The 13,010-nt window shown below is 48.4% G+C and overlaps 1 protein-coding gene across 11 annotated transcripts in view; it reads right to left on the reverse strand.

The window, feature by feature from the left end:
- The window catches only part of FGGY (FGGY carbohydrate kinase domain containing), a 378,028-nt gene that overhangs the window by 33,187 nt on the left and 331,831 nt on the right, over positions 1-13,010 (reverse strand). The window contains exon 15 of one of the 11 annotated variants that reach the window (XM_046663105.1): positions 5,930-6,211. The exons of the other annotated variants lie outside the window; for them this stretch is intronic. Within the exon in view, the coding sequence (XP_046519061.1) occupies positions 6,182-6,211 (30 nt within the window). The 3' untranslated portion in view covers positions 5,930-6,181. Of the gene's footprint in view, positions 1-5,929; positions 6,212-13,010 lie in introns of those variants that run through there. 11 annotated transcript variants of the gene reach the window in all.

Consider the following 13,010-nt stretch of genomic DNA (forward strand, 5'->3'; position numbering starts at 1 on the left):
ATTGGCTCAAACTCTCATTTCATTTTGTCTATGTAGGCACAGTCCAGAGTCTGTAATTAGTTTCAAACCACCAAAGTAGAAACAGAATAAAACCTCAACCAACAGAAGGACCTTTTTTCCTTGACATACTTGGCTTTCAATGGCTTGACACATACGGCCTGAATCCGAAAAGCAAGCTTATGACTGGGACTTGCTTAACGAACAAAATAACTTGCAAAGTGTGCCTTGGGAGAGTCCAGTCGGAGCCCCGTCCCTGCCACCTTCTCCATCTCTAGTTCCCATCCCACGTAATGAGAGAAGGTGTCTGAATGAGGCTGAACTCCCATCATTGGAGGACAGCCTGCGACCTACAAACCGCGACGGGCATGAGAACTCTCACCTCTTTCAGAGATTTGTGCCGATAAGGATGAAATCAAAAACACTTTCCTGTGAACTTCTCTTCAACCGGAAAGGTACATCAACAAGGCATTCTACTGCCCGAGCACGGGAGTCAAGTGCGCCTCTCTCAGTCGTGGGGACTTGATCTCAGAAGGTCTCGGTTTATTTGAGGGTAGCTGGTGCCACACTCAATTACTGGCCACATTTTTTGGGAGTTAACCTCTTGAACCTCAGTTTCTTCACCCGTAAAATGACAATTATAATGTCAGCCTGCAACGCCCTTATCAAGATTAAATTAAATAATGTCCGCAAACTGCCGAGAACAGTGCCTAGCCTACAAGTGATTAATATGTGTTGGTTCCTTTTATAAACATAGCTATACGTCCTATATTTGTACCTGACACAGATCTGGCAAATAGCAGCCTCCTGAGAAATGTTTGTTGAACATCTGACTGTCTGAATGACCTATCTCCAGGGCATCTTGAGTGATACTTTATGTAGTGACACTTAACCCAACGCTGATGGGAACGACCATTTACTGAGCACTGACTGCTGGGCAGGCGCTATGACACGTGCTCACACACATCGTCTCACCGAGTCCTCACAACTACCTTCTTTTAGCTCCACTTTACAAATGAAGAACTGAGATGGAGCAATTTTCCCAGGATGACACAGCTAGCAAGCAGTGGAACTGGACTTTGAACTCATACCTTGATTTCAGAGGCCAAGCTCTTAGCTGTCATGGCACCTGTGCAGTATTTTAGAACACATATTTAAAAAGGCATTTCGACTTCTTTTGTTAAGAAAGACTCAACTCGAGTGAAGTCGTCTTCTTGCAGCTCCCCAGAACAGCTTCAGCTGCTTGGATTGGCAGCTACCAGAAACAGGTGGGCCTGGAAAAGCTGCCAGGGACTGGCCCTTGAGAAGGTGCCTGTCTAGTCCTGTTCTGAGAAGCCAGTAGAATCTGATGGGGATGCCAATCATGTGGGCTGGCAGGGGGAGGAGAATCCTGGGTGCTGAGCTGGAGTGTCACCTTGAACAAAAGAGGTAAAAGTCCCCTGAGGCAAAAGCAAATGCTCCAGAGCCGGGAGCTGGAGGAGTGGCCCTGGGTACCAGTGCTAGAGGGCCAGAAGCCAGAGCCAGGGGCACCAGCACAGCCAGGAACCAGGAGGCCAGGGGTGAGGGGCTGCAGAGGATGCAGTGGAAGGTTCTAGACAGGCTGTGAGCAATCCCGGGCTGTGGCAAGGCTCCTTCTCAGTGGGAGGCCCCTGAGCTGTGGTGTAGAGGAGAGAGAGTCAGCGTGAGGGAAAGGGGTGGGATGGGATCACTTTAGCCCCAGAAAGCTCCTCTGGGTAAACCCACCCTAGAGGCGGTGAAAGTGACTGAGAGCATGGACTCGGGCCAGACTGCCTGGGTTCAAAGCTTGGTTTCTCTCTTTACCAGGTGTATGACCACAGCCCTGCTACATAACCTCTCTCGGCCTCAATCTCCTCACCTGTACAAAGGGGATAACAATGCCCCTATCTCATGGGGGCTCCATGAAGATTAAACGAGTGAATATATAGAAAATGGCTACAGGAGGATCTAGGAAGTGCTGGCACACAGAAGTATTGACATGTTACATACTGTTCCAATGACTACCACCTCCCAGAGCTGCTGGGAAGACGCCGTGAGATGCGGTGTCACTCAGTCAGCAGAGAATTCGCCCCTTTGCCCTCTTCTTCACACAGCACATTCCAGCAGTGGGACCAGGACTGGAACCTGGCTCTCCAGAGTCCCGGTCCTCTGCACCCCCAGCAGGGCTGTCTCACGGTGGGTTCTGAGCAGTGCTGAGGGTCGCCCTGTGGCTCCAGACATGTGCCCTTCTCTTCCTGCCTTGTCCTCTTCAATCTTCCCAAACCCGAGCTCCTGTGGCTCAACCCGAGGTCGCCTCACACCTGCAGATGACGCTTCTGGGCTCACACCACCTCTACCTGTCTTCCCACCTCCCCTCCAGCCTGACTTGGTTGGCAGGGTGGTTCCTTTCACTATGGTATCCCCTGCTCAAAAGCATTCCATAGCTCCCCACTGCCTGTGGTGGGAGGGATCAGACTGGTCCAGGTGGCACAGAGCCTCTGATTCCCACTACTTTCCAAGTCCATGAGCAATTGTAATAGATAGTGGCATCAGAACAAGCAAGAACAATTCTACAGGCAGAACCTAAGATTAAATTGTATGGATACGCTATCAAATCCACCTGCCAGCACACGTATCCACACAGCTAAGTAACAACACGAGAGCCCTGCACTGCTGAACTCAGCACGTGCAATATGTCTCATTTCCCATGAAGATTTGATTTCTACAATCTAAACCTCAATTTTCTCACCTGCAACATAGGATAATACCTACATCACGGAACAGATGGCAGGGTTAAAGGAGACAGTGCCTGGTCAGCAAAGCTGCACAGAAGTGCTGTCTTAGTTATCCCGATTATTACTCTAATACCTAAACCCCTCTCTCTGGCCCGCAAGGTCCTGCACAATCTGTCTCCTCGCTACTTACCCATCTGATTTCCCACAGCTCCCAGGAATTTGCTGGGCCCGTTTCTCCGAGATATTTCCATTCCTGTGTCTTCTCTCCATGGTTCTTTCCTCACTCTCATCATGACCAAATTTGAGCTTCTCCTGTCTAAATGCTGCCCCACACTCAAGGCCCAGCTCACACTGGACTGTCTCCAGGAAACTGTCTGAACACCCAGTACCCCTGGGTCCAGTCCCTTGGCCCAGCTCTCTGAATTCAAACTCACTTACATTCTGTGCTAAATAATTTTTAATATACCTGCTGTTGTTCCAACATTTTGGTTTTCTCGCTCCAATTAGATTGTAATCCTTTCTTGAGTGACTGAAGAGATTTTTTTTCTTTAAAGGTAGTTTTCAGCATACAACAACCGTTCCCAAAGCCCCTAGCACCATTTCCTCTGAGGGTTCCCAAGGGGAGCGTAAAGATTCCTGGGAGCTCAGAGGTCAGGAGTGGTCTGTTCATCTTTTAAATGAAGATAATGATATCCACCTCTAGAGTTGTTTGACAGATTGAGATAATGGGCATGAAATTACCCAGAAGTCTGTTGAATTGAAAATATGATCTGGCAGAAGAGAGGGAAAAAGCAACTGGAATCCATAGGAATCTGTGCAGGAGGCAGAGGAAGGGAACCAGGGGACCCACCAGGACAGCTCAGGGGACAGCGTGCTGAGATCTCCTGTGTCGGGTGCCGGGCGAGGTGCCTTACGTAGATTACACACAGGACACTGGGGAAGAGCATGAGTTCTGGAGTCAGGCTATTGGGTTCCGGTCCTATTCTGTCTGTTATCAACTGTGTGACCTCAGTTAAGTTACTCAAAATGCCTGTAGCCTATCTTCTACATCTTTAAATTGGGATAATTTAAAGCAGGGGTTGCCAAATTTTTCCTGTAAAGGGCCAGATAGTAAATATTTGAGGGTTTTTGGGACACACAGTTGCAGCTGCTCAGCGCTGCACTTGCAGCATGAAAGCACCACTGAGTCCACGTGAACAAAGGGCAGTGCCCGAGGTCCAATGAAACAGTCTTTGCAGAAGGGGCAGTGGGCAGGAAGCGGTCCACAGGAAGTCGTTTGCCAGCCCCTAATATTGACTCTATCTCACAGGGTCCAGATAGAACTGAAGACTTAGTATAGTTCATGCTCTTAGAACAGTGTTCTGCTACAGCAATTGCTCAGCAAACATTAGCTGTTGTCATTTAAATGAACCCTGGAATAGATGTGAGCATGCCCTTTGACACAGAAGAAAACTAAAGCTCAGAAATAACTGAATAACTTTTTCTTTTTTTAGGAAGATTGACCCTGAGCTAATGTCTGCCTCCAATCCTCCTCTTTTTGCTGAGGAAGACTGGCCCTGAGCTAACATCCGTGCCCATCTTCCTCTACTTTATATGTGGGACGCCTACCACAGAATGGCTTGCCAAGCGGTGCCATGTCTGCATCTGGGATCTGAACCGGCGAACCCCGGGCCGTCAAAGCGGAACGTGTGAACTTAACTGCTGAGCCAGTGGGCCGGCCCCTGAATAACTTCTTTAAGATCTGCTGTCTTCTAACAGTGGCAGAGTCAGACGCAGAGCTCAGGTGGTTGGACTCTAAAGTCTGCAGTTTTTCCAGAGCAATTTTTATCAGCTTCAAAGATCGGATCAGAACCAAGAGCTTATTTCATAGACCCAAAGGGAACCTTGCTCTGGTCCTGTATCTCCACGTGTTTGGGGACTTGACTCAAACGCTGGTGACACGTTGAATGGTGAAATCAGGCCTGGGATGCAAGTAAGCATTGTTGGCAAGCCCTCAGCTTTACTTTCTTTGAATCCCAAGCCCGGTCAGTGGGGAACAGGTGTGGAATCCATGTCCACGCCCCTCTCTGGGGCGCACCGTCTTAGCCTCCCCGCCTCGGTGTCAGTTTCCTGTGACACCGATGCATCTGCCTTTGGATAGCCCTAATTAAGTGCACAAATAGGGCAGCCTTCCCAAATCCCACATTAGTTCTGCTTTGGAATGCCAGAACGTTTCTACCATGGAAAAATTCTTCATGCCCTGACTCTTAACAAACCCAGCAAGTTCAAATGCATTTCTGGGGGGACAAGAATCCCAAGCTGTTATGTGAGAAGGCAAGGAAAGAAAGGGCTTTTCTTGAAAGGGAAAACAAAGGGCATCCAGAAATGTCACCAAAATGCCCTTCAAACTCTCCAGCTTGCCCCAAGTTGTTTGCTTAGGCCTTGAAAAGGAGATTTATGTAACTCTTTCCTTGGGTCAATTATCAGTTTCTTAAACCTGAGACTCTGAAGCCAGTATCAGCAAAAATTTCCTTTCGTATGTCAAATATGTGGAATAAAAAGAAAAAACAGTCCCCAATCAATGGCACAGACTTTGTACATTTCAAAACTGTCCACCTATCTCCTCCTCCCCTGCTTCCTCCTCCTTCTCTCCTCTCACCCCAAAGCCCCGTCTACCGACCAGTGTGCTCTAGGGGAAGCCTCTCTGGTTCTGTAGCTAAGAGGACACTATCATGGCTGATTTTGTGCACGTAGATTGAAAAGCAATCAGCTATCTGCTGTATGTTTAATTCTATGTCTTGTGGAGTGAAAAGCCACTTAGGCTACAATCTCCAAAGGCACTGGAGGTTGTTCATTCCCAGAGTTCAGTGGACCATTGTGTTGATGTATTTCCCCTCATCAAAGGACGGAAAGTGGCTTGGCCTTCAACTTGACGTTCCCACAAGACAATACAACGGTGGAGGCCACTGGGCTGCGAGTCAGACGGTCACACACCACTAGGTCTGCGAAGCCCAGAATCCAAGTGGGTCCTCCAGGTTCCAGGCTGACAGCCAACCCAGCCTCAGGCAAGACAGACGCCACCCTTCAGTTGGCCACCATGGGCTTCCTGCCCAGGGCAACAGCGACCTCTGTGGGGCTTGCTGCCTCAGGAGAGATGAAGGGCCTTTCATTAGGGTTGCCAGAGTTTATTATCCCAATAAACTCACCTTTGAGTCCTAGATATTTTTAATGATCAATTACTAATAATTATGCCAGGACTTAATACACAAGCTGGGTTTGTCCTGGGTGTCTTATTACCCCTCCACTTTACTTCTCAGGAGCTGTCGACGGTTGGGGGATTTGGAGAAATGACTGCCATCAGGTCCTGTTCTCTCCAGGGTCGAGGAAACTGGGAAGTGTCAGACTTTGAATTTTGATTGTGATACCCTTATTCTGTGTTGCCCCTTCTGGCAGATTCCATCAGACTTCAGAATTCATAGAAGCAAACGTGCACCTAGAAAATACTGAAACAGACACCAGCTAGTAATGGCACGCAGGCTGGAGGCTGCCTGGCACTGGCGGCTGGGGCAGAGGCTCCATTCCCAAGAGCAGGGAGGGCCATCTTCTTGGAAGGCCTAGCTCAGGAGTCCCAAACTTTGGACCAATAAAATATCCAAAGCTTTTGGAGACCTGCAAAGAACTATCAGCTTTTATTTTGCCATATAAGGACCTTAAAAAAACAACTACTCAACATGTACAATAATCATTATATTATAACAAAAGCAGATTTTAACACCAAAGGAAAAAAAATGGTTACTATGATCTCAGAATCAAGGTAAATCATTTAAAGAGCCTATATTTAGCTTTGTTAAAAACTTGATACACTGCCCTATTTTTTCATCTCCCATGGACTACTGAAACTTTGTTAAGGACTGCAGTGAGGGCCAGTCCATGGCATGTCATGGAGTCAGCCAGGGCCCCACACCAGGAAGGGCCCAGGTCCGGGGTTGAGTGATCTGCAGTCGCAGTCCTGAAATTCGTAATAATTTTGCCCTCGAGTCTGTGCTCCGTAACTGGAGGCTGACGCAGCAACGGAGCAGGTGCTGGGAGCCTGTCCATGCCTTTCCTTTTCTAGGGGCAGTTCTCGGCTGTCTGCTCCCTGCCCTCAGGCGCCCTACCCCACATCCCCACTGCTACCATGCACCGCTGCACTGGTGACAGGGTTATGTGGGGTGGGGGTGTGTAGGGGTAAGCCCAGGTGTGGGGAGAGCCAGGTCGGGTGGTGGGCCCGTGGCTTCTCAGGCTGAGGCAAGGCAGTGGCTCTGCCCCACCTCTGCAGTGGGGTGTCGAGTGGGCAGCTGGGAAGCTGGAAACCTTTGGGGTCACCTGTCGGCCATGAATTGAGGCAACAGGCCTGTGGGAAGGGGAGACTTCCCTGCTCTGGCCAGGGCCCCGCATTTTCATTTTGCACTGGGTTCCCCAAATAATGCTGCTGGCCCTGCCTGCAGTAGCCCTCCGATGGCATTCGGGACGTGAATGACGTCCAGAGCTGTTGGGCTAGCTGATAGATCCTTGCCTCAAATAGCTCCCCCCTCCTCTTCTATGTAAGCAGATTCTTCAAGTAATGGCTGTGATTCCCAGACTTCTGTATGGAAGCAAATCCCCAGAGGCTAAGAACTGGCCTCTTGGGAGCCATTTTATTCCTGGCTTGGGCTGGGCGGCTAACTGTCATCCTTGTCGTCCTTATTATTCTTCACTGGTGGGGGGGCGCTCTTTCACTGTGTGTACAGCTACAGTCGTGCACCACTTAACGACAGGCATACGTTCTGAGAGACGCCTTGTTAGACGATGTCACCGTTGTGTGAACATCATGGCGTGCGCTTGCACAAACCTAGATGGTGCAGTCTACTACACAGCTAGGCTCTAAGGTACTAATCATGGCTCCACTGTTGTACATGCGGTCTGTCATTGACCAAAATGTCATTATGTGGCACGTGACTACATTAATCTCACTTTCTCTAGCTTGATGAACCTGAAAGAGCCGACACTTTGGATTTTCAGACAAATCTAGATTCAGGTCCCAATTCTCTCACTTTCTGGCCATGTTGCCTTGAGCAAGTGATTTGCCTTTCTAAACTTCTAATTTCTCATTTGTAAATGGAGATAACAATATCTACCTACCTCAGCCTAATTTAAAGGTTAAATGTGGTTATATGATCGAGCATGTTATCAAGGGATCAAATAACTGTTGTCGCTTTCTTCCTCCTCTCCTGTGCCCTAGAGAGGAAGAAAGATGCCTGAGGAGGCAACGTCTTAGCCGGGAAACTCTCCCAATAGGGGCTGAGCCAGGCATCCTTTGGCCAAGTGGCCTTTTCTATTGTTCAAGCCGCAGCACTGCCGTGGAAGGAAAAGCCCTGGATAAGAGAGCAGCTGTAACTCTGGAAAGTCAAGAATCTGCTTCTCAAGGAATGAGATGTGAGCACACAGGACTAGTTAGGTTTGATAGGTCAGAAGAAATACAAAAATGGGGGGAGAGATATGGAGGGGATGGTGATAGCATCCAGGACAAACACAACCAGCCCCCCACCTCTCCACAGTCAAGCCCTGCCCTTGGAGGAGCCAGGAGACTTTTTGTTATTGCCTCGGAAAGGTTCAGGAGTGCAGCATTCGAAGTGTTTTGGACTAAGAATCAGGAGGCCCAGATTCCAGTCTCAGGTTTTCTCTCTATAACCTCGGGAGCATCACCTCCCAGTCTGGAACCAAACATCCCCATCTTTTAAATGCGTTAGACTAGATGACTTGTTAAAGCCTCTTCCAGTTTTGATACTCTTTTTTTTTGTTATTTTCCAAATTAGAGACAGGATAGCTATAAAAACGTCTTCTGTGTGAGCTGGGACACTGCCCGCTGAGCTGGGACGGGCCCCTTCAAAGCAGTGGCTTTAGGAAGGCCTGCCCCTGTGCAGGGATGCTGCTCCTTGGGTGGGGCCATTTGCTGAGACTCCACGCTGGCTGTTCATCTGATGGTTCGTGCATCTCTATTCACAACCAAGGCCCCTCTCTGGAGGGGGCTGCGACCAGCCTCACGAGCAGTACCAGATGCAGCCGTTTTCATGCGGAGTGTGTCGACAGTCATCTCCACACAGAGGAGCACAGTGGGCTGTTGTGGTGAGAATTCTGGGCAGTGCTATTTATGGCAGTGTTCTGGTTCACCCTCGGCCTAGTACACAGGGTACAGTTGAAAATGGCCTCAGCTGAAAACACTCTCTTGTCTTTCAGGGCAAAATTTCCAAACTTTTACTTGCAGTCTGTCAGCTCCAGGCCCACCACCCCTGAGTCTGCCTCCTCTGGTCTCCCAAAGCAACAAGGTCACCTCTCTGTCCCCTTTCCCTCCCTCTTGGCCTCTGAGGTATTCCCAACAGAGGCAGTACACACATTAACAGCATATCATAGGGATTTGGAGCCAGACAGACCTGGGCTCGAATCCCAGTTCCTCCACTTCGTAGTTGTGTCACTGTGGGTAGGTCACTTAAGCTCTCCGACCCTCAGTTTCACCAGGTGAAAACTGGACGTAACAGTACCTACCTACAGGACTGTTTGCAGAATTAAAATGAGATACACTATAGTAGAAAAATTCTGACAGACATCCTTAATGGTGTTTTTCTCTCTGCCCCAACCATTTTGGTCTGGTGCATAGAAATCAGCCTTCTGCCTTATTTCCCCTCCTCAGTTTTGATCCTCTTCCCTCCCTCTCTTGTGCTGCAGACCCACCAGAGTGGACTGGGCTGGGGCTCGGCTGCGCTGCCATTCCTTCTGCCCAGGGACCCCTGACTGTCCCCTTGGATGGACAGGAGAGATGAGTAGCAGTAACAGTTAATTTCATGAAACACTTTCTATGTGTCCAATTTATTATGATTTCCTCTTCATAAGAAGCTGAGAGGAAGGCACCATTGTCAATCCAATTTTACCGATTAGGAAACTCACTGTTGGAGAGTTAGGTCCAAGGTCACAGGTCCAAGAGTGGTGGAGGCTGACTTCTAAGCCCGTGCGTCTGACTCCACAGCCTTCTCTTCTAACCACCAGCCTCTCTGCAACAGCCAAGAGCTCAAAAGAGCAGTGGGTACTCCCTGCATGTTCATTCCTACCTTTTTCGATAATCATCACCACCACGTATTCACAGTAGTATTGAATATCTGTAAACATGGCCCCATTTGACTTTTCCCAGCAACCTCATGCAGTAGCTATATTCATGTCCACCTTACAATTGAGACAGCTGAGGTTGGAATTAGTATGTTGTCCAAGTCAACCGGCTGTGAAAGGAGAAGCCGAGATTCAGGTACCATGGAAGATTTCTTTGTAGCTCCTTGAACACTGTACTATGTGCCAGAGCTTTATAAATATTAACTCTTGTAACAGCTCTATGAGGTAGGCAATAGCAGCACCCCCATTTTACACATAGGGAAACTGAGGCAGAGAGAAAGTAAGAAACTTGTTCCAGGCCTCAAAAGTAAGAGTGGCAGAGCTGGGTTTTGAACCAAGGCAGTCTGGCTCCAAGTCTGGCCTCCCAGCCTCCAGCGCTGTGTTGCTGTATGAAGTGAAGGATGCCAGGCGAGCTGAGGGGAAGAGGAGACAATTTCAAAGGCAGAGCGAATTATCCCTGCGTAGGCAGGAGGCTTGCGAGTCCAGGAACCAGAAAAGCTCTGGAAGAAACTCTCCACCCACGTGGATGGGAGCCGTCCCCCAGAGGCCTGGCTCCTCTCCTCCAGAAGGCGCTGGCCACCCTGGAGAATGTTCCGGCATTGAGCAACGGTGTAGCTGTTTCGTTTCCTTTAGGCCCACTGAGATGCACGATGAGGAAATTGCCTCAGACTCTTGAGCAAGCTGTGGGTCCACTATTCAGCTATAAAATCCTCAGAAGAGATGAACGTCAACAGTTTTAAATGACCAGTTACATTTAAACGTCCAGGAAAAAAAAAAAGGCCTTTTATCAGGAAAGGCAGAAACAAACATGTATTACCCCCTACCATGTGCTGAAACGTGGGCGACATTAGCTTCATAATGACCTTTCAAAACTGTGACCTGCCCCCTTTTACAAAGAAATAAACTAAGGCTCACAGTAGTAAAGGCACGTCCTCAAATCAAGCGGCAAGTACAGAAGCCTGGAAGTGGCCCATGGGCTACGTATGACGTCAGGCTGCATGCTCTGAGCTGGCCTGCCTCCTCTCATTCACCGGTGACTGGTCCCCACGGTGTGGGAGCTCCCCCACAATTAATGGTGACATTATCAAGAACGTCTGCACAGACACAGAGACCATTCTGCCAACCTGGTGTGTTCCGGTCTAAAACGCTATCATTCTGAAAAACAGCTTCAGGAAAAGAAATGGTTTACAGGGAAAATTTCCAAGAAATCTTGAAGAAAGAGATTTACAGATGTGAGGATGTGAAAATTTCAAACTCCTGTAGAAGACATCATAAGCAAAGGTAGATGAAGTGGGCACCTTTAAGAAAGTCTTCAATATATGCGAGAGACAAAGGATTGATATACACAGCATATAAAGAACTCCTCCAGACCAATGTGGAAAAGACAAACAACCCTGCAGCAAAAAGAAGAGAGAATATGAATAGGCCATTAAGAGAAAAGAGAAATCAAGTGACTGAGGATACAGAGAAAATGTTCATTACTAGTAACAGGGCAAAGCAAAGGAAAAGAACAATGGACAGTCATTCTCTGCCCAAGAAACTGGCACAAACGATAAACGATTGACAATATCCAGTGCTGGCAAAGGCACAGGGGCACCGTCGGCAGGAATACAAGTGGGACAGTCCTTTTGGAGGACATTTTGGCCACAGCCAACAAAATTTTTAATGCACAAATCCTTCCAGTAGAAATTCCACTTTTTTGTGTCTCTCCAAGAGAAATCTTCATATTTGTAAATAAAGAACCATAGCAAGGAGGATCCTTGTATCACTATTTTTAAAAGCTAGACACTACAAACTACCTAACGTCTATGAATAGGACATTGGTTAAATAATGTTTTATATATGCAGACTCTGGAATTACTACCAACATGTAGCAGACACGGGGCAGCTCTGTATGCATTAACACACCCCAAACTGTCTGTAAGTGAAAACAAGTGGCAGGATAACTTGCAAGATATGATCCCACATATATACACACACATCTGTGAATGCACTAGAAAGGTTAAAAGACACACAAAATATATAATGTGATTACCTCTGGGACCAGGATAGGTTTGTGCCTTTCATCCCTTGCTCGATATTCCTATATTTTTGAGTTTTTACAAAGTAAGTGTATTCCTATCATTTCTCAGTTACTGAAAGAAGAGCAAGTCGGCCACCGAGACAGAGCCACTTGCCTTGTGCGGTGGGCTGTGTACTGTTACCCAGGACTGAGGAATACTCTGACCCAGGGTGAGGCTCCCTCCTCTGCTGAGGGGAATGGGAAACGACCCACTTGGAAGCTGCCTTCCCCTCATTCTTGCTCTCCCTCAGTTCCAAAGGTGCTCACACACCGAACACGTGCACACAGATACGCATTCCTCTTGTGCACACAGACACTCGGAATAGTTACTGCATAGGCTAGTTCACGCCCGAGAACTTTTGAATCACCGCCCAAAGTAACTCTTGTCATCTTGATAAAACTCGTACACAAGCACACTCCAAGACAACTGCAACAAAAATAACAAATTGTCAGGCCCCATCAGCACCAGACTTGACTTAAGCCAGGGCTCCAATGGGCACACGCTGGATGTGAAGCTCCTTCAGTAATGCTCTGCTGGCCTGAAACACGTCAGATGTTCCTCCAGCCTCAGCTCCCCCAAGACGTAAACTACGCGTTCAAGAGAAAGCGCAGTCAAATGGCTCATGACAGGGTTTGTTTTCAGTATGAATGGTCTTTTCTGGCTCCTTGATGTTAAAGACGGAGCCTTTTCGGATGGGCTGAAGCAAGGGCTGCTGGGAGCTGGGCTCAGGGGCCGTGCCTTCTGCCCCTTCTGAAAGCTGGAAGTGGGTCCCTGGGAAGGAGCTCTTATTTCCCATTATGATCACTCCCATCATGCACTGCTTCTTCTTTTTCCTTTCAAAACAAACGATGCAGGGGCCAGCTGGTGGCGCAGTGGTTAAGTTCATGTGCTCTGCTTTGGCAGCCAGGGGTTCGCAGGTTTGGATCCCAGGTCTGGACCTACAGACCACTCATCAGGCCACACTGTGGCGGTGTTCCACATACAAAATAGAGGAAGATGGACACAGCTGTTAGCTCAGTGACGATCTTCCTCAGCAAAGCCCCCGTGCAATGGCAGCCTTGTG

The sequence above is a fragment of the Equus quagga genome, chromosome 5 (genome assembly GCF_021613505.1).
Source record: "Equus quagga isolate Etosha38 chromosome 5, UCLA_HA_Equagga_1.0, whole genome shotgun sequence".
Lineage (NCBI taxonomy): Eukaryota > Metazoa > Chordata > Mammalia > Perissodactyla > Equidae > Equus > Equus quagga.